This window comes from Nyctereutes procyonoides, unplaced genomic scaffold, assembly GCF_905146905.1.
Source record: "Nyctereutes procyonoides isolate TBG_1078 unplaced genomic scaffold, NYPRO_anot_genome, whole genome shotgun sequence".
In the NCBI taxonomy this organism is placed as follows: domain Eukaryota; kingdom Metazoa; phylum Chordata; class Mammalia; order Carnivora; family Canidae; genus Nyctereutes; species Nyctereutes procyonoides.
In genome coordinates, this window is record NW_026575140.1 from 2367522 (window position 1) to 2388359 (window position 20838).

The 20838-nt window shown below is 42.9% G+C and overlaps 1 protein-coding gene across 1 annotated transcript in view; it reads right to left on the minus strand.

Annotated features, from left to right (window-relative positions):
• Window positions 1-20838, minus strand: part of CDH8 (cadherin 8) — a 359125-nt gene that overhangs the window by 151599 nt on the left and 186688 nt on the right. The window contains exons 5-7 of the mRNA XM_055306104.1: window positions 12617-12784; window positions 9026-9213; window positions 5318-5571 (exon numbers count right to left, since the gene is read on the minus strand). Coding sequence (XP_055162079.1) covers window positions 5318-5571; window positions 9026-9213; window positions 12617-12784 — 610 coding nt within the window. The remainder of the gene's footprint in view (window positions 1-5317; window positions 5572-9025; window positions 9214-12616; window positions 12785-20838) is intronic.

The window sequence follows — 20838 nt, forward strand, 5'->3', positions numbered from 1 at the left end:
GGAAACCTGAGCTGTCATCATCCCACTCTACATGGAAACGCCAGAGCACAGCGAAGCATGCACAGACATGGCAGCAAATGGTTAGAAGAAATTTAGGTTTAAATCCTGGGCCTGCACCCCCTACGGTAAAATCATACACAGGGAATCCATCCTTTTAGAACCTCAGCTTCCTTCTCCCTAAAACTAAAATCATACTATTTCACAGCATTTTTGTGTGTGTGTGAAAAATAAGTGAAATGATGCACAGCAGGAACTTAGCACAATGTCTAATTTATGCTATTGTTAGACCACTGTTTCTTCTTTTACCTCCTTAACCACAACTGGGTTTACAGCCAGTAGGAACAAAACCCATACAAAGGCGCTAGACTGATGAGCAAGGAGCACTCCATCCATATTCTGGTTAATGCCACAGACCTGGGATATTCTCCTTCCTTGTTGATATGCATCTCAAATGGAATGAGGCCATTTAGAGAATGAGAGGTTTGCGATTTCAATTAAAATCGGTCCTGCTAAGCTGTTCCAACAAGCGGAGATACGGTCACTGAGATCAGAGGGGATGAGCGAGTGTGGCAGAGGGACAGAGGGCAGGCATTGTGTGTCAGAAAACCCCAGGCATGCAGCAAAGTTCCACTCTTGATTATTTGTGTGATACTCAGCAATTGGGCTTTTTAATCCATAGTTTCATCATCTGTTAGGTTAATGAGTATATATGTTACTGTACAGAGGTGTTAGGGGATGCGATGAGTACATCTGGCACACCCTTGGCATGGGCTGGGCACTCCCTGGTAACAACAGCACAGTAGCAGCAGCAGCAAATTACACTAACTGAGGTTAAGTAGCCTCTTTAGCCAGTAACTGTTATAGGAAAACAGATAATGCTGCACAGTCAGCAACCCTAGGAGAAGAATCTCTGTCCAAATAAGCACTGGATTTTCTATTTACATTTGTGATATATATCGACTGTGGCTTTATTAGCCAGCAACGCTGATAGCTGCTACATTTTTAAATCCAGTAGCTTCATTTATTTCAGAAACCCTGTGAGTGACACAATATTATCCCAAAATACAGATGAAGAGACTGAGTCTCAGAGAAGTCCAGAGAACGGCTGCTGGAGGAAGTTGCAATGATAGGATTTGAGCTTTAGTCTACGCAAGTTCAAAACATATCATCTTTTAAATAATTTACCCGTCATTATTTGATATTACTGAGAGATATATGATACTGAAAAAAAGTAGCAAATGTTCAATAAATGTTCCTAGAAGGGGGGGGGGGCTGAGGCTCTCTATGTCACTGTCTGTTCTCTCCCGAAAGGGAATATACAGATACAGGTACAGACACAGATACAGATGGGAGAGGGAGAGGGAGAGGGAAGAGATAGAGATAGAGGGAGAGATACAGTGAGAGGGAGAGGGAGAGATAGAGGGGAGGAGAGGAGAGGAAGAGGAGAGATAGAGGGAGAGATAGAGGGGGATAGAGGGAGAGGAGAGGAAGAGGGAGAGATAGAGGGAGAGATAGAGGGGGATAGAGGGAGAGGGAGAGGAAGAGGGAGAGGGAGGGACAGGGAGACATAGAAGGAGAGGGAGAGATAGAGATAGAGAGGGAGAAATAGAGGGAGAGATAGAGGGAGAGGGAGAGGGAGAGGCAGACAGAGAGGGAGAGGGAGAGATAAAAAGAGAGATAGAGGAAGAGGGAGAGATAGAGGGAGAGGGAGAGGAAGAGGGAGAGAGAGGGAGAGATAGAGGTAGAGATAGAGGGAGAGGGAGAGATAGAGGGAGAGGAAGAGGGAGAGGAAGAGGGAGGTACAGGGAGACATAGAAGGAGAGGGAGAGATAGAGATAGAGAGGGAGAGATAGAGGGAGAGGGAGAGGAAGAGAGAGAGATAGAGGGAGAGACAGAGATAGAGGTAGAGGGAGAGATAGAAGGAGACACAGAGGTAGAGGGAGAGGCAGAGAGGGAGAGATAGAGAGAGAGGAAGAGGGAGAGATAGAGATAGAGGTGGAGGGAGAGAGAGAGGGAGAAGGAGAGGGAGAAGGAGAGGGAGAGGGAGAGGTCTAAGTGTAAGAATTTTTTTTTTAATTTTTTTAATTTTTTATTTTATTTATGATAGGCACACAGTGAGAGAGAGAGAGGCAGAGACACAGGCAGAGGGAGAAGCAGGCTCCATGCACCGGGAGCCTGACGTGGGATTCGATCCCGGGTCTCCAGGATCGCGCCCTGGGCCAAAGGCAGGCGCTAAACCGCTGCGCCACCCAGGGATCCCGTGTAAGAATTTTAAAGCACAGCATGTTTCCAGCTTGACAAGGTGCTCTAGAAAGAAGTTGAGTCGTCTGGGAAGTGGGCGAGCCCATATGGGACTGGCCGTGTAAGGGGGCGAATGCCACAGTAAATGCCTGTCTCCCGCTGGAGGGCAGGTAAACATTCCCCTACCAGATGGGTGAAGTAGCAGAGTTGTGAAGAGGCCACGAGGCCTAGCTATTTGTCACTCAGTAATTCCCGGAATATCTGTGTCCTCTAGTTCTGTTTAAAAAGGTTAAACGGCTCTAAATCTGTCTGCTAGGCTCCTAAGGAACCGTGCATTGCTCTGGCTACTCAGGAAATTTAATTTTCTACTGAAATTAAGCAGTTGTGTAAAGAGAGAGGAAGCTGCTCTCCAAAACCCAATGAGTTGGGGTTGTGGGGGGGAGCGGGGGGGCAACAACCGCAGGCCAGCAGACCGGTGCTGGTGGCTGCAGCTGAGGACTCCGGCATCCTCACCCGCGCAGCGCCCCGCCTGCATTCGGCCTGGGTGGGGCCTGCCTTCCCAACCCCACACAGCAGGGCCCTGTGGTAGCCCTGACACCGTGTCCACCGCCCCCCCACCGCTGGGTGGGGCCCCGGGTGCCACGGAGCACTCGCTCGCCCGCAGACTAGCAGAGGCACAGACACATGCGTGTCACTGGAGGCGCTTTATCTGCCCGAGTCTCCTGGTGACACAGCCGCACGTCCCCGCTAGGCTGCCTGTAAGAGGGCAGCTGGTGCTCAGCAGCTTCAGGCCCCCCACCTCCACCTGCCTCTGAAAGCTGGGGTGCCTGGTGGCTCTGTGGGCTCAGCATCCGAGTCTCCAGGTCGCTCAGGCCGTGCTCTGGGGTCGCCATCGAGCCTCACATGTGGCTGGGCTCCCCCTGCTGCTTGGGACTCCCTCCCTTGGCCCCTCCCCACCTCCTTTTCTAAAAACCTAAAATAAAATGAATGCAAAGCACTGGTCATAATACAAATACAAACAGCAGTAACATCAGGAGCTGCTCCGATGACTGTCATCGCCCGATTGCCCGGCACTGGAATCAGTGTCCAGAGACCTCCAGGCTGTGTCAGTAAGTGGACAGGTGACAACGGGTGTAGGGCACACGGCCGGTCGCCTGCTTCGGCCCCGCGGGTGTAGGGCATGTGGCTGGTCGCTTGCCTTGGCCCCGCAGCTCTGCCAAGTGGGGTCCAGGGGGCAGGGCTCGGGTCACTGCCGCTGCCACGCTCAGCCCTGTGGGACATGGCCCCGCGGACTGACCCCAGTCCCCAGGGCCCTGGTATAGACCCGCTGGGACATCGCATGTCCCCTGCTGGAGGAGCAGAAATCCTGCCCCTGGGCCAGCCGGGCCCCTCCCTGCCGCCTCACTGGGCCCCTTGCTTTCGACGGCATCCTGTCCTGTCCTGTCCCGGGCCCTGTCACACAAGGTGCAGCAGCCGTGACTTAGGGGGACCCCCGCCTGCACCCACGTCAGCATCTCCCTGCAGAGCCACTTCTCAACCTCCTCAGATGGACGGGCAATGGGGGCCGTGCACCCGTGGTCTCCTGGGCATCGAGCACACCTGCACCCACCCAGGGCCCTGAGCCCAGGGAGTCCTCTCGCAGGCGTGGGCACCCTGCGGGCCGCAGCTTGTCGGATTGCTGAGAACCCACAACGGACAACCGGCCGTCTTCGAAACCCGTAGGCCAGATTTTACCTTCTCAGAGGCTGGGCTCTTTTGAGGGAAACGTTCTTTGTATCCTTTTGGGTCACACCCAACATTAGCCTGAGATTTGAAGTGGCTGGTATGAACACCAGCTTTTCTGCATCTCAAAATAATTATTTTATTTTATTTATTTTAATTTTATGTATTTTGATATTAAATTTATTAATTTAATTTAATATTAATTCAATATTTAATATTTTATTTTAAATAACTAAAGTTATTTAGGACACTCTCTGTTCTGTGGGTTTTGATTCTAGACCGCAACAGGGATTTAGTACACAAAAAAGAAGTGAATAAATAAGATTTCCAGAAAACTCACTTGTCCAGAGTTTCCTTGATGAAAATTGTTGGAAATGCCTCCATTCAATAGGTTGGGATGAACTGACATTTAGTTCACAGATTAAATGGACAACCCTTTAAAACTATATTCCATCATCTCTCTGTCTCTCTCCTGACAAACATTTCTAAGACGGCATTTGAAATCCACACTCAGGCACCTCATTAGCCAACACTTCACCCTTGGAGACCAGGGTACAAGGTATAGATTTTCAGTGATCTTTCGGAAGAAAGCTGTTGAGCTCAAGCACCTACACTGTCATGTGGATGACTGGCAAAAGAGAAAAGATGTACACAGCTCAACGGAAAAAAAATAATAGAATTGAGCCTCATTTATAAAAAAAAAAAGGCAGAAAAGTCTTAATAAAGGACTATGTCATCTTGGAAAAAAATTCTGAGCAAGGGAAGTATAAACAAAAGGGTTTTTTTTTTTTAAGGCAGAGAAAGGCACCAACCCAGATATGCTGACCTATCAGAAATGCCCATAAATTGATAAGAAAATAATTTTAAAACCAAACACCAAACAGAGAAATAATATAGGGGTCTCTTAGGCACTGGGACAGGAGTCTCATACCCTTAAAATTCTTATATGTAATTCACTTAACTGTCAAAAAAGAAAGAAGATGAACCGGCAATATTTACAAAAAAAAAATATATATATATATATATAGACATATACAGACATCTCTAAAAGATCCACCGAGGTCCACATAAAATGTACACAGTTGTGCGCTCGCAGTGAGTTCTGAGAGCTGCAGGAGCTCTGCTCCCCTGGCACCGCGGCCCTGGGGCTGCACACGGCCTGTGGAAGGCGAGCATGACCACGCGGCCCGTGCACACCCGCACACGCTCTTGCACACCCTTGCACACCCGTGCACACCCGTGCCCTGCTCCCCAAGGCGCCCAGGGGGCCACGCAGCATGCACACACGAGCACGTCCTGTAGGGACGTGCTGGGCATCGGCGGTGGCCCGCCTGCCTCTAAGAGGAAGGAGTACCTGATGGGACTGGAGGTGATGTCGGGGTCCCGGGCCGTCACCTGGCCGATCACGGAGTTGAGAGCAGCGTTCTCGTGGACCTCGAGGAGGTACGTCGGGGAGGAGAAGACCGGGGGCTCGTCAGCATCCTCCACGACGATCTTGACCGTCGCCGTGTCTTTGAAGGGCCCCCTGCTGCTGAAACGTGGGTCAACGTGGACGTTGGCGGCCTCTACCTTCAGCGTATAGGACTTTTTGGTCTCAAAGTCCAGAGGCTGTTAGGAAATGACAGAGATGAATGCCCCTCGCTAATGACCACAGCAGCAAGAACAAATGAGTCTAACGCTGATGGATGATAGTTGTGTGCATTTAAGGCCATTTGTGAGCCTTAATGGGATCACTCTGCATTCCCTCAGATTCGACCTGTAAATTTTACAGGCATTTATTGATATCTGTTTATTATACAAGCTCAGTGAATCTAATCTCCTATTGTTTTGTTTTGTTTTGCTCATTTCACTTGGAATTCACAAAATATTCACAGTCATGAATTGTGCCATCAAAATTTCACTTCAGAGTCATAATAAAATTTTACTAGTGGCGGCATGACCTGCATACCAATCAGCCAGTTAATCGGGCCTCTGCTGGTGGGAGATAAGGCGGCATCGAACACAATCTCTATCTGGGAAGAATATTTTATCATTTCCGCAACCGTGTGTGAAATGTAAGGAACTAGAAATAATCATTGTTTAGTCCAAGGAGACATTATAAAGCATCATTTAGCACTAATCCCAACAAAGAGGGTTTTCTGATTCCGCGTCGAAAAGCACCGCGGCTCCACTGATCATGTGGCTAAAATGAGGCTTCTTATTTTTCAGGGCGTTCTTCGAAGGTCTCTATTATACGTTCTGGGCTATGAAGCAGGTGGGCATCTAAAGAAATATGTATACAGATGCAGGGTTCTCTGTGTGTATATTTAGAAGACGGGGCGGTGGGAGCGCTGCCCGTATAGACTACCGGGGCCGGCCTTGCCTCCACCAGCCACTTAAGAGCGATTTGAAATGACCTCATTGCACCATTACTGACAACATTTCTGACATATTAATACGTCATCCCTTAAAAGCCCCCGAGACATCAGCTAACCACCTACGTAAACAGACGCAGGTGGAAGCAAAGAGTCCCCCTCAAGAATCAGAAGTCCCTCCCCCCCATAGCAGAACCCTTAAGGTGCAATTCTTGGCAACCCGTAAAAGGCCACTTTTCAAGAATCAACGTCTGTCAAGGTTCAGAGAGACCCTTTAGGCGGGCGCTGCAATTCCTCCTAAGAAACGGGACTTTCAATCTGCAATGCAGATTTTTAAAAACTAGATCGCAAGACAACCTGGCATCACTGAACTCTTTCAGAGCCCCTGTACAAGCTTAAATATGTCTTCTTATTTCAAAATCCGGGGTTGATTTTTCTACTTGAATTCAGTTCTAATGGGACTTGGCTTTCTGGGGAAATATTTTCTAGTAAACAAGGCAGATACTCACCTCCCCGTCTATTCTGAAATTACTAGGCACATGTACCCATGAATAGAGGATTCAACATCAGCATTTTCATAATTTGCCAATCACCCCTACTGTAACAATCCTGCAATTTCGAATTCTTCACAAACACTGTTAAGTATAGCAGATTACGTTCTGTTTATTTCTTAGCTCCGCATAATGACAATGTACCCAAACACATTCCCGGGGTCCTCAGGATTTTATCAGACGAAAAAGAAGACCCACGGGTCGTAGAAATAGGACTCCCTACACATTGTTCTCTACAGTAAAACACATGGGTTTCTTGGTGTCAAAACATGTAGTATATAGTTCCATATTTATGAATAACAGTGAATCGAACTACAACACACGGCTAATTGCTTCAGTTTATAAAAGCACCTTATGGTAGCAAAGGATGGCAGTTAATAATAACAATAAAAATGACATTAGGAATCATTAACCAAGGAAAATGTGGCTCTGGGTTATTCAATAATTGACTCACGTATAATGATACTGTACTCTATTTTAAACACGAGTTTTTAAGTGCTTTGCAACTCTTAACCCAAACTCAAGCCGGGCAGGAAGCTGGTGTTCCTGTGCGCAGACTCAAAGTAAAGGCGGCCATCTTCCCCCCTCGAAATCCACTTAAAACAATTGATTTTGCACACAAAAGTATATCCAGAAAACTCAAGGTTCCCATTGTCGCTATGTCTCCGATGGGGGATTTAAAGAGCGTGAGCACTGGGAGCACATTCCTGTGCGACATGACAGAGAGGACTAGACAGGAAGCTTGGAATCATGTGACTGCAATGCTGAGCCAAAGAGACCGAAGAATCGTTGGCTCCCGGGAGCGTGCTGTGCCATCTATCTTCTTATTCACGAACCAACAATTTTTTTTTTTTTTTTTAAAGGTGGACTAAGACCACCTTTTTTTTTTTTTTTAATTTATTTATGATAGTCACAGAGAGAGAGAGAGAGGCAGAGACACAGGCAGAGGGAGAAGCAGGCTCCATGCACCGGGAGCCCGACGTGGGATTCGATCCCGGGTCTCCAGGATCGCGCCCTGGGCCAAAGGCAGGCGCCAAACCACTGCGCCACCCAGGGATCCCACGAACCAACAATTTAATTGAAATTAACTGGTAGTATTTCATGGAAAAGATATGAAGAGTAATATTGAAAAAAGATACTCATGATGGGGATAAAAGGGCACTTTCTTTTCTTTTTAAAGGACATTTTCCTTGCAAATGCCAGTGCCCATAAAATAATGAAACGCGTTCTACACATTTTTTAGGAATGTGTGTGTCATGATGATAGATAAATATGGAAAATGCGGTGCAGAATTTTTCACATCTATCACAAAAGAAATGGCTGCTGGCAAAAGTAGATGCAAATCGCTGTACATTATCTGTTCTATTCATGGAGATAGTTCTTTCTCCGACGGAAGCCCCACACCCAGGAGCACGGCAAAGAGGAGCCTCATTTACCGTAACGCTCAGACTTTCGACGTGTGGTTTGGAGCATGCGATGGAAGCAGGGTTGGCCCTGCCCTTCCCGCGCTAGAGCTGGCCAGAGCAGCCGAGGCAGACTGCGTCCTCTATCCTTGAGTTTACCGGGAAGCAGGGCCTGCAGGAAAAACTCCGGGATCTTCAGTGTGGAGCTATTCTAGGAAGCAGGTGTGCAGGAAGGGGGACAGTTATAGGAGAAGGATTAAAAGCCACTGGACTTGCCACCTCTGTGGGCAACTGAGTCCTCCTCCTACTGGGAATCCTCTTAAGAACCTTAGAAAATATGCCTCCGAATAATGTCTTCGAAGAATACAAATTCCCTTCCTATCTATGTCCCTCGTTGCTTGAAGTTCCCCTTCTGAGTGTTGACTTCCCTTTGTGACTCGAGCGCTCTGGCAAGGAACGGAGCAAATTCCGTCGGCTTAGGGAAGAACACTGGGACCAGATGAGGAGAGAGAAATCATGGGTGAGACGGGAAGCTGCCAACAGCCTGGTAACAGGCTGGCACAGCCTCAGCTGAAATAGGAAGTGGGGCCAAGGGTATGAGGTGCAGAAAAGACTCGACTTTTTCCACAGTTAAGGAAATTGAACGTCGGTCAGCCCTAAGATCATGTCAGGAAGGCTACCCAGCTCCTGCAAACTTCAAAACTCAAGTTTCATAAAGGTATTCGGAGGATGGACACACCCTTCCTCAGCTTACCTTTCTTAGCCTTATAATGCCATCCTGAGCCTGGGCGTCAGAAGTGATCTCAAAGAGTGCTGTGCCATCTCCGTCGATGATGTCGTAGGATGACTGTGCATTTTCACCAATGTCCTGATCGTTGGCCTTTACCCTCCCTATGGCAGTGCCAAGAACCACGTCTTCGGGTACTGAGAAGTGATACAGACCTTAGGAAAGGAAAGAAGCACTGAGCATCGCATACATTCCATTCAACCACTAATCCATTTAAGCAAATATTTATCGGGCCCTTTCTTTGCTCTGAGCACGCCTATCGATATCAAGAATACAGGGACGGAAAAGACAAAAGTATCCCTTTTGCTGCAAAATGTACAGTCCTTTACATGAATCTGAGACAAAGAGTTCCCAGAAGAAGAAGAGACCTCGCTTCGAGATTCTTCTGAGATATGAAGCTTATTCAATCATATGTTTACCAAACATACGTTTGGAGCAGAGTTATATCAGGATATTAGAAAGTCCACGTGGAATGTTCTGTCCCATTTGCTGTATAATCACATTGGCTGCCTGTGGGGATATTCATTGTTGCCCAACATAAAATATTAAGCTAATTTCAGCACAGAGAGATGCAATGTGCACCACACTGAAAGTCACTTTTGAAGTTACCTTTATATTTACAGACTTGTAGACCATTTTTGATAAAATCCAATTACTAAACTTCTGCTGTGCCCTGCAGCAAGCTGTTCAGACACATGAAACAGCCCTCCTGTTACTAAAGTCCTCATCGCTCTGAAGACCAGAAATCCTACCTCCAAAACTCTCTAGGCAAAACACAATTACAGTATACGCTTATTCTCCCATGGGTCCAGTGAAACGTGTCTAATTAGTGGTATTAGTCCCATTTTTACTCAAACGGCTTTAGTTGGAGCATTGGTGTCACTCATTTCACGGGGGGAGGGAGGCAACCATAACCCCTGGCTATCACCCCTTCAGTACACACCTGCCCTACATCTACCTGCCAAATCCCGCATTGCTTTGCCTGAGGCTTTTTTTCTGGACTTCAGAACCCATTTCACCCACCGCCTGTCAGGCCAGAACTACCAGAAAATGAATGTCCCCACAGAAGCAGCCCCTCAATGACTCACACAACTTAGGAGGTAGAAAATCCCAGGCTCCTCCCCTCTCTGATAGGGTAACATGGAGCTATTCCTTCTCTTTTGCTTACTCACAGGGTTTCAGAGTTTCCCCAACAGGATAAAGCTCCAGTTCCCCACGGTCCCGGCTGGCTTGATAATGCACATTATTGGCTCTCTATCCCTCCCCCTCACACATCTCACCTCGCTACTGGCAAGTCTTGGGATCATCTCCAAGATAACCTACTTAATAATCAAATTCTTGTCTCAGTGCCTGTTTCTGGGGAACCCAAACTCCAGACAACCGGGAAGTTTCAGTCCCATGGCAACCAAAACAAGGGGAAAAAAAAGATAAATATTCGATGAGCTATAAACCAAAAGCAAAAATTAAGTCTGGAGAACATTACCTAATTGTAGTTGGAACTCAATCACTGAGTCCCTTGGACAAACTAAGGCTCATTTTACCCGATCTAACAAGATTATTTCAGATGATGGGTGAGATTTTCTTGTAGCACTAACAGACTTTTATTTAATGATGAAATAAAAATGTCTCAGAATCATGAAATTATGGGACTGGGGAACAAACATGTTTTCCAAATAGTTTCACCGTAAAGTAGACACTGAAAATCCTCATGTCAAACACAAGTCTCCCAATTCTCTCATAATTGGTATAATGACTCTATTTCCTTCAAACTTTATATCCCAGGTAAGATCTGAGACGATCCCTCTAGGTATGCTTATTAAGTAAATAAGCCAGCAAGGGGCTTCACCTTACTGCTAGTCCTGCATCAGGGAGCCTTGGGAAGCCAAGCAAATGGAACGTTTATCCATTCCTATTCTGCTCACTCATCATCTCTATCAGTGTGATCATAGTTAATAGTTATTATCCCTAAGAAAGGGAACATTTTTGGAACTCACCTGCCACTGCTGAATTGAAAACAATCATTCTCTGAGAAAGAAGAGTTGCATACTAGAGCCTGAACTGTAATGGCCACTGAAAAGCAAATAAAAGAACCGAGGAAGGGACAGGAGAAATAGTGCTCCCCGTTCCAATAATATGGTTAAAAAGGGTGGCCCTTGTTACCCGATTTATGCATGGCCAGAAGTGAAAATTCTAAAATTACTAATGAAAATGAATCCTTCCTGTTCTTTCTACCCTGGAATTTCTTTCTGTAGATAAATCCTCAAAGATACCTCAAATGTGCCATTTTCAAGTCCTGCATATGTCTCCCCTTCCCCTCCCTCCCTCTCCTCTCTTCAAAAACAGCTCCTCCTATGGCTTCCTTATCCCAGCAAAGAGCATCAGCCTGTATGTAACCTCTTAAGGCAGAAGTGTGATAACACACTTCCTCAATTGAAAGATGCAACGTATCCTGGAATTTTTGGTAATCATTAACTCTTAAGTGTCTGTCACACCCGTGTACTTTCTCCAGGTCCACTGAGCCCACCCTTGCTCGCTAGTTCTGATTTCACTTCTTACACGAATGCTTATGAACATCCTTTAAGCGGCTGCAGTGTGGGGAACACGTTGGAAGAAGGGCGTCCAATTTCATTTTCTCCGATTGCCCTGGAATTCAACGTTATTACTTCCGCTACAATGTAAAACCTCTATGGCTTCCCAGTGACCTTAGGAAAAAGATCATGGTACTTAAAAGGGCCTACAAATCCAAGCATAGCTAACCCCTGCCTAACCTGACTCTCTAGACTCCAATTATAGTAAGATTCTCTTAATTCTCATCTAGGGCCATGCATCCTTCTTCCACAGGGCTTTTCAACATCCTCTTCCTCCGGTTGCAGTGTCCACCCCCACGCCCCTGGTCTCACCTACTTCCAGCCAATTCATATTCATCGTTCATATCTCAACTCAAGAGTCTCTGGGCCGGAAAGGTCCTCCCAAGTCATCTAAGTCATATTATTTGGATAAGTGTTCACAAGAAAGGGAACATGTACTGTGAGAGCACAAAAGAAGTTGGAAAGTACTTATTTCCCTGATTCATGGATGGTGGATGCCTACAATTCTGTTGAGCTGCTTCTGAGGTAGAGCATGGCTTTCATAGGGATGAGTAAGGTCAGTGACCCCTGATGGCTGAAGGAGGAGTCCCAGGAAGTCCCAGGAAGGAGAACTGCTTGTTTTTGCAGCAAGTGTACTGCGTATCTGCTTCCCCCACCTCCAGCACTACAGATTTTGGTTTCCTTTATATGATGTATAGTAAATAGTTCCATTATTTACTGTACATTTACGCATTTACTATCTGGAAATTTTCCCAACTTCTTTGGAGTCTGTAAAGTGGGGATACATCTAATGCCAAAAGGACAGGAGAGCTGATTGTTTCATATCTATATATAAATCGGCATACCTTGCATGCAGTAAGCATTCAACGACTGCTATCAGTTTTTTTGGATGTGGCTGAAAATTGTAACGTAAGTTCAAATGAAAACATCAGACTTAGAGATTTGCACCCAGTGCAGGGAACTCACTTACTTTGGGCAAATTTTGGAGGATTATCATTAACGTCCGTAAGGGTCACTGTGAGTGTCGTGGTCCCAGACAGGCCCCCGGAGTGTCCACCCATATCCTTGGCTTGGATAACAACCAGGTACTCCTCCTTGGCTTCTCTGTCCATGTTGGGAAGGGCAGTTTTTATAATCGCTGAGGGCGAAAAATGGGAGAAGGACTTTCAGACAGACGGCTCGTTCGACATGAATGTGTGACTCTCTCTCACACACACACATACACGTGCACACGTCAAGTCCCCACTCGGATAATTTTATTTTCTTTTGCCTGTTAGCTGGTGTGCGTCTGTGATGCCAACACTGAGAAAGATGTTAGTCACAGACATTAGTGGCTAACTTGCAAAAATACATTTTATAGTGTATAAAAAAAGAGAACTTGCAAAAATATACGTTAGAAAGTAAACTGAATGGCATACTCTTGCCTACCAAATTAAAGTATAAATCATAACATAGCCTCATCTACCCAGGAAAACCCTGGAAGTGAAAGAATCTCACAATTTATCACAGACTCCAATTCCCCTACAAGAGGAGTAAATACATAAATAGCTTGAAGGCTCTGAGGTCAAAGATAAATTATTCTGAAGCTCACAAATACATCAGAGAGATGGAAGAAATAAATGCATTATTAGGATCAACTCAGATGAATAAAACACCAATCAGAATTAATACAGGCAAATGTCTAAATACTAAGGTGCTGTTCAATCACACTTACATTTTAATTGTTATGTTTTCTATATTGTAAAAGTAATAGTTTAGGAGAAAAATGAAAAGACGGAGAGAAGAGAAAGGAGGTAAAACATAAAATCATACAAAATAACAATATTATAAGCACAAAAATGTTCGTGTTTTTTTTTTCTTTTGCAGTATTTTCAGGGTTTCATCCATCTGCTTCTTTATGTGTTTCACCAGCAATTTATTATTCTTGTTAAAGATTCAAAATTTGGATACATATTTTTGAAGTTATTTTTAAAAAATTCTATTTAGCCCTCTCCCTACTCTCACATCTCTTTGTGGATAAATTTTGCTAACATTTGGATGGGTACATTTCCAAAGCCATTACGGGGACATGCACACAAAGGTACATATGAGCATTTAACCACAAATGTGGCCATGATATAGGCACTGCTCTACAACTCTCTTTTATCACAGAACAGAAATCTTTGAGATTTTTTTTTTTTTTTTTTTTTTTGGTCAGCATGTAGACATCCAACCCGTGACTTCTCACGGCTGTAGAATGTTCATTTGTGAATACGCTATCAGTAACTTAAGCTTTCCCATAACAATGGATATTGCAGTTATTTCAGTTTTCCCATTTCAAAGAACAACTTGATATTTTACAGCGATTATTTTTTCTGTGTCCTGCAGTTTTACTTAACTCTCTCTCATAACACGCACCTCCCACCACCATATTGCCCATAACAAGAAGTATTGTGACCAGCCAAAAAAATTCCTGTTAAATGAATGTGTGTTAGATCTCTGGCCCAAATTAAAGAAAACTGTCTGGATTGAAGATGATTCCCCCCTCACTGATAACCCCAGGGACATCAGAGTTGTTCATTTCAAATTGTAGATGAGACACTCCCTTGGCCATTTCTGAAGCAATGCTGGCATCCCAGTTGGGGTTTCTTTTGTTCTGGTTTTGTTTTACTCTGATGCTCTAATTAAATCATCTGTCTGTAAAAGGTTTGCAAGGAGTTCAAGTCCCTGAATCACTTGAGTAGCAGGCGGGGCACAAGGGTTCCCGGCGAAATCTGATCCACCCAGACAGTGGGCAGGCTCCAGGAAGAGCTGAGTTCCGATGTCCTTTATTACACCTTGACACCACTTTTACATCTGAGATTCTCATTCTGGGAGCAATAACCAGATAACCCTGCTTGTTAGGAAATATCGATGGTAACATAATATCTTTCAGTCAAATGGCTGGTTTCAGTACTTGATCATATCAAAATATGACTCAATAGACCATACTTATAGGACTCTAAACAAAAACAGAGTTAAGAGAAAACAAAAAATATAATAATCATCCAGACTTAAAGTCCTGTGAGGGAAAACAAACGTGAGCAAAAACCAACAATAACAACAAAACCTCGTCATTAGCACGATGAGATGCCAATAGGGCTACTCTGCTATGGATATGTATTGCATAACTCAGAGCATCCTCATTGTGGGCCCAATTCAATGAGGATTTGAAAATTGTTTTACTCCCGTGATATTTACAGGAGTGTTTGTAAGTTTAGGCACCGTCACATTCCAAGGTCATCATGAACTAAAGCCATCCATTGGACTTTGGAATTTGGCACATAACACCTAATAATCAGAGGAAACTGATGGAATACCCCAAGGAGTGTAGCAGTTTTGTTTTGTTTTGTTTTCAAATAAGCAGATGGGTTGAAGTCTACACATGAGTCCTTTCAGGTTACTTCAGAGGAAGAATTTTTACAATTTCCTCAGACCCAAGAAAGTGTGATATGCATTATTCTCATCATTTAAAAAAAAATGTACTGTGAGAGGATTAGGTTAAAAAAAAAAAGCAAAAAACAAAAACCTGTGATGTCTCTCAGACAACTTGGAATTAAAACAGCTCTGAGGCTCAGTTACAATAGCACATCAGGGTTTAATGACTATGACTTATATCACAATATGAGAGCAGCATTATGATGGACTTGATTAAATGGGACAAGAACAGCTCCACAGGTCTCATTACTGAAATGTTTATGCTTTGCATCATCGAGGTCTACAGCTTCCTACTACCTAATATGCAAATCTATTGACAGACTTGAGTCGCCTTATAATGCTGCTTCATATTGAAGTCAAGCAAGTTTGGTTTCTCATGTTATTCTCACACTGACTCGCTTTGTGACCACGGACAAGTTATTAAACTCATCATGACTCAACATCTTGCCCTGCCAAATGGAAACAGTAACCAGGCTTCCACTGTGGGTATGCTAAGAGAGTGTGAGATAACTCACGCAAAGTCCTTGGCATACACTAGTTACTCAACGATGCTATTTTCCTTCCCAACCAGAATTCATTTAATGTTTACCTGAATGATAATTAGAGTGCTAAGAATTCTCCAATTGCCCCTGCAGATGCACTTTCCAGCCTTTTCCACCTACTCTTGACATGGAAGAGTGACCTTTTAGGGACTGCCTTAATGAATTCTTTCTTTTCTTTCTTTCTTTCTTTCTTTCTTTCTTTCTTTCTTTCTTTCTTTTCTTTCTTTTTCTTTCTTTCTTTTTCTTTCTTTTCCTTTCTTCTTTCTTTTTCTTTCTTTCTTTCTTTTTCTTTTTTTTTTCTTCGTATACTTATTCATTAGAGAGACAGAGAGAGAGAGCAGGAATAGGGGAAGGGGCAAAGGCAGAGGGAGGGAGAGAATACCAAGCAGACTCCCCCCACCTGAGCAGGGAGCCTGACAAGGAGTTCATTATCAAGACTCCCAGGCCTTGAGCTGAGATGAAATCAAGAGTCGGACACTCAACTGACTGAGCTACTCAGGCACCCGTGAACTCCCTTACTTTCTGACTCTACATTAGACTCAACCAACATACATTACCCTAGAAGACTGTGAGGATGCAGCAGACTGAGGTTCTGGACTCCCCACAGACCTCAGTCATATGGTTAGGACCTTCAGATGTTGCTAGAGCAAAACTCTAGTGTCCACTAGCTACTCCAATCCCTTGTTCTCTCAGGCCTAGGGGTGATGATGGCACTTCTGCTGCTGCTAGCCCTGGGATGCATCTCTATCCATTGATGGTCTCTCTTAATCTGGCCAAGATTTGTCAATGGTTCCTTCATTAAACTCTCCTCAATGATCCTTTTCCTGCCAAGAACCTAAAAATTATAATTAGGATACTGGCTCATTATCCAAAGGTCAAACATGTTTCCAGCCTGTCATTCCTACATAGACATCTACAGTTCAAAGTCTTGAGTGCAATAACACATTCTTGCCCAAAGGACTTCCCCTGGACATGGCAGGGCAGGTATGTGCTTCCCCATTGGTAAAAAGAGAAGAACAGGTATCCAGTTAAGTGAAGTTGCTCATGACGACCCAGCTGGAAAGTTGCACATGGAACCCTTCACACTTTCTCTTTTCTTATACAACACTGGGCGTGGGTTTTCTGATTTCTAAGGGAAGCAAGGAGTCTCTCCAAGTTTTCTTTAGGGCACGCGGCGCACTTCATTGGCTTCAGCGCAAACTGTATAATGAACAGCTCTTGCTTCCTGAGCTGCCTCTAGTCTCAACCTTACAACTAGCAATGACTCATTAGAAAATTCAAGTAAGAATTTCTGGAACATTTTCCCAGCTACCTTGTAGCCATAAAAGCAGGCTAGAAAAAAACCTCAAGTGCCCTTGGCCCTCCCATTTTTCTCCTCATGTTAGGGCATATGTATACATGCCACTAAAGTACTTTTTAAAATTCCTGTTCAAAGGCAAATCATTTCACCTGCGTAGATGGCGCAATACGATGATAAACTCCTGATACCGAAACTTAAAATTTCCTTAAAAGTTGCCTCTATTTCTTCCCTGAATTATTTGCTTTGGCTCACATGTTCTCCCATGCTTTAGGCTATTTTATAGAAAAAAGAAAGAACTTCCTTACTTTAAAAGTATTGTTTGCTATCAAATACCACCTCGCACAGAGCAGAGCAGAAGATACCGTGTTATTCTTCCTCTCGGATTCGAGAAGTCAAAAATTTTGACCTATGTAAAAAGTTACTGAAATCCTCAGTTAAATAGCATGTTTTATCCATTTCCAACTTTCATTTTAAAACAGCAGACAGGAGATGCCTACACCCTTTCTGCTAAAATGAACCAAGTTAAAACACCTTTGATGGTGCGGATTTTAAACAACTTCCCACTCCTCAAGACAAGAATTGTCTCCGTCTTTTTTCACCAAAGTGGTGAAGCAAAATTAACCCTCATGTCTTCCCACATGATCATAGTTACACATTTTCAATGCCCAGTAATGTTCTTGGAAGCTTAAATATTATGTTTAAACTTCCATTATATCAGCTTGGCAACAAATTAGAGTTTTCAATCTTATGGCAAGCAGTATGACAAAATGCTTTCTTCTGGGGCAGTCAGTGAAACTCTCTGATGTAGGCATTTGATAAATAGCCTCACAAAAAAAGAAAATCAGCTTAGCTGATTAAACATGGTAATAATGTCAGGATTGACTTGGAGTTGATACAATTAAAAAATATTACATCTTTTGTCTTTGACGTTTATAAATTTCCAACTCAGTAATGGTCCTAGTATTTATACTTAGATCCTTTCCGAGTTACCCTTGGATAAATCATGGGGCATCCTTGGGACAAAGTTTTTTCCTTGAAAATAGGAGCCCCTAAAGTGTAAAAGAGAAGCAAAGCAAAGCAAAACAAAAACATAGTTGGTGTTTAGGAGGATGAGCCTATTCTGCTGGCTTCTCAATACTGTTAACGGTAAATTCAGAAAGGGGAACATAAGCAATCATATTTTAGAAGAGTTTCTCTGGAACTTCATTTTGAAAATCTAATCTAATCAGAAATTCCACGAGAATGAATGAAAACAAATCCTTCTCCATGAATTTAATTCAATGGGGGATTTTGAACTTGTCCGTGGAGAGTGGGGTGGGAGTGTGTAAGTTGGGAGGTGAAACCCAGTAGGATAACTAAGGAGGGAAAGAGGGAATTGACTGGTCCTGTAAATGGCATTCATTAACCTACTGTGAGTAGACTCTCCTGTATTTAAAAGACGTGCTTTTACCTTAACTTTATTCAATCAAATGGAGATTTCCCTATTGCAGTAGTTTAAAATTTTAAGTCCTAGGTTGGCCTTAAGGTCTTCCTATGTGCTAAACAGCTGTTCCTTCTGTCTCATTATCCAGGGAGTACTTCTGATTAGAATCCAGTTTCAGTCGTCTCAAAAATTTAAAACTTGTAGGTGTGTGTGTGTGTGTGTGTTTACCATTGTCTTTGGCGTTATCATTTGAGAAGCATTTTGTATCCGTCATGAAGACTTCTTTTTATAATTTCTGTGATATCACCAGATTGAGAGGCTTCACGAGAAAGGCAAGGAGCTGCTGATTAACTCCTTTGTCATTTTGAAGGCTGATTACTGTAATTCACTCTTTGCGGGTCTCCCAGATTGTGCTGTTCAAAGATTGCAGTTGATATAAAATGCTGTGCTAGACTCTGCTTTTGAATAAGACTTGTTGAACACATTATCCTAGTTATGAAACCACTAGCTTTGTCATTCCCAAAACTCTTGCCAATTCAATGTGCAATTATCATTTTACTATCTGTGGGAAAAAAAAAGCCTCTCATTTATGAGATTAAATGATACAAATTCACCCAGGATAAATTCCTTTTCGGCACCATATATTGTATCCACAGTTTCTGCTAGCCATGAGATTGGTACTATATGCTACCATGAATGAGGGGTAAAGAATATATTACCAGAAATGCCCAACTTATCTCTAAATAATAGCTTCAGTATAGTAACCGCAATAATGTCCAACTTGCACAGACATATCACAAAGGAGAAAGCAAATCGTCAGAAAACTCTTTAGCCTCTCTAGGGTTCAAAAATGTGCATTCCCTTCCTTTGTGACTATAGCTTATGAGAGGTGATGATAGATAGATGGATGACAGATAGGTAAATAGAAAGAGACAAACAATGGTCTGGATTTGGGAAAACTAGATTTCTCAGATATCTCTCATGCTTTTGTAAAATGTTACAATGTGATTATAAAGCTGGTGAGTTAAATGTACCAGGAACCAATCAGCTTATTTATACACTTTGATTTAGTATTTTTGAAACTAAGAACTTATTCTAAGGAAATTATAAATTTTCCTTTCTCCAGATACCTCAGATTTTTAGAGTAAGATGTTCCTTTTTTTTTGTATGGTATTTTGAAAAAGCCAAGCAATTTAAACATGCAACAGTTGGGAAATATTAAATTAATGTGAAGGTTACACAGATCAAAGGCATACAATGTTAAGCAGATGTTAAAAACTGTGCTATATAAATTCTGTAGCAACATAAAATGTTTATAACGATCCTTAAATTTGAAAAATAACATGAAATTATTATTCTATATTGTAATGTGCTTATAAAAATTTGGCAAAGAATATAAACAAAGATGACATGACATGTTTTTGTAAAGGAGTTGAAGGTTGCCCCCTCCCTCATATTTTTCAGCAGTTTGTTATGGAAAGCATAGGACCGTATGTTTTAAACATGAACTCTGAAGTTATGCAGATGAGAATTTATTTTGATCTGAGATTATCAGTCATGTGATCTTGGGTAAATCACTGAAACTTTCTGAGGCTTACCGACATTATATGTAAAATGTTATTAACTGCCAAACAACAGTTTAAAGTCAATATTATTATGTGAAAAGTAAAAAGCCAGATGTCTTTCTTTATATTTATATATATATATATATAGCTATAAATACAGATGATACTCTCACAGAGATATATGTAAATATATATTTTATATTTATTTTACATGCATTTACAAATATGGGTACTTACAGATGTATATATGTAATTTTGTATTTATATTTTATAAGTATATACACATAAATGGATATGTATGTAAGTAAAATTTAGTTGTTAATTTAGTGGTAATAATTAAAAGAAACTCACCTTATTTTAAAAATTAGAACCACAATGATATTCAGCGATGCTACAAAGTACGAACGTCCCTCGTCAACTTCAAAATAATAGTAGCCCCACAGTGATTTCCAGGTGATAGACGATGAAATTTAGTTTTTGTATTCAAATCTCTGTACGATTTGTACACAAACTCATCTTTTACTACAACATTCTGCATAGCATATGCCCTTGAATCCCTAGATACTTACCTTTCTTCAGATTCTTCCACAGACTGTAGCGCCTTCCCTACTCTGTGTGGATCATGCAACCTAGACCACCCTTGCCTTTTCCTGGACCTCTTAAAATCCCACCCATCCCTTCAGGCCCAGCTCTGATGTTTTAAAGGCTAATAAGCCTTCCCAGGTAGAACTAATTACTCTCTCCCTTTTGAGCTTTTCACCTTTGCTAGCCACTTTCTCACAGCATTTACTTTCATGTTTCTTCATTTCATCACTTCCCCCATGATTTCAACCTGTTCTGATAGCAAATCACTGTAGACAGGAACCATGCCTCATTCTTTCTCACATGCGCAGAACCAATCTTCGC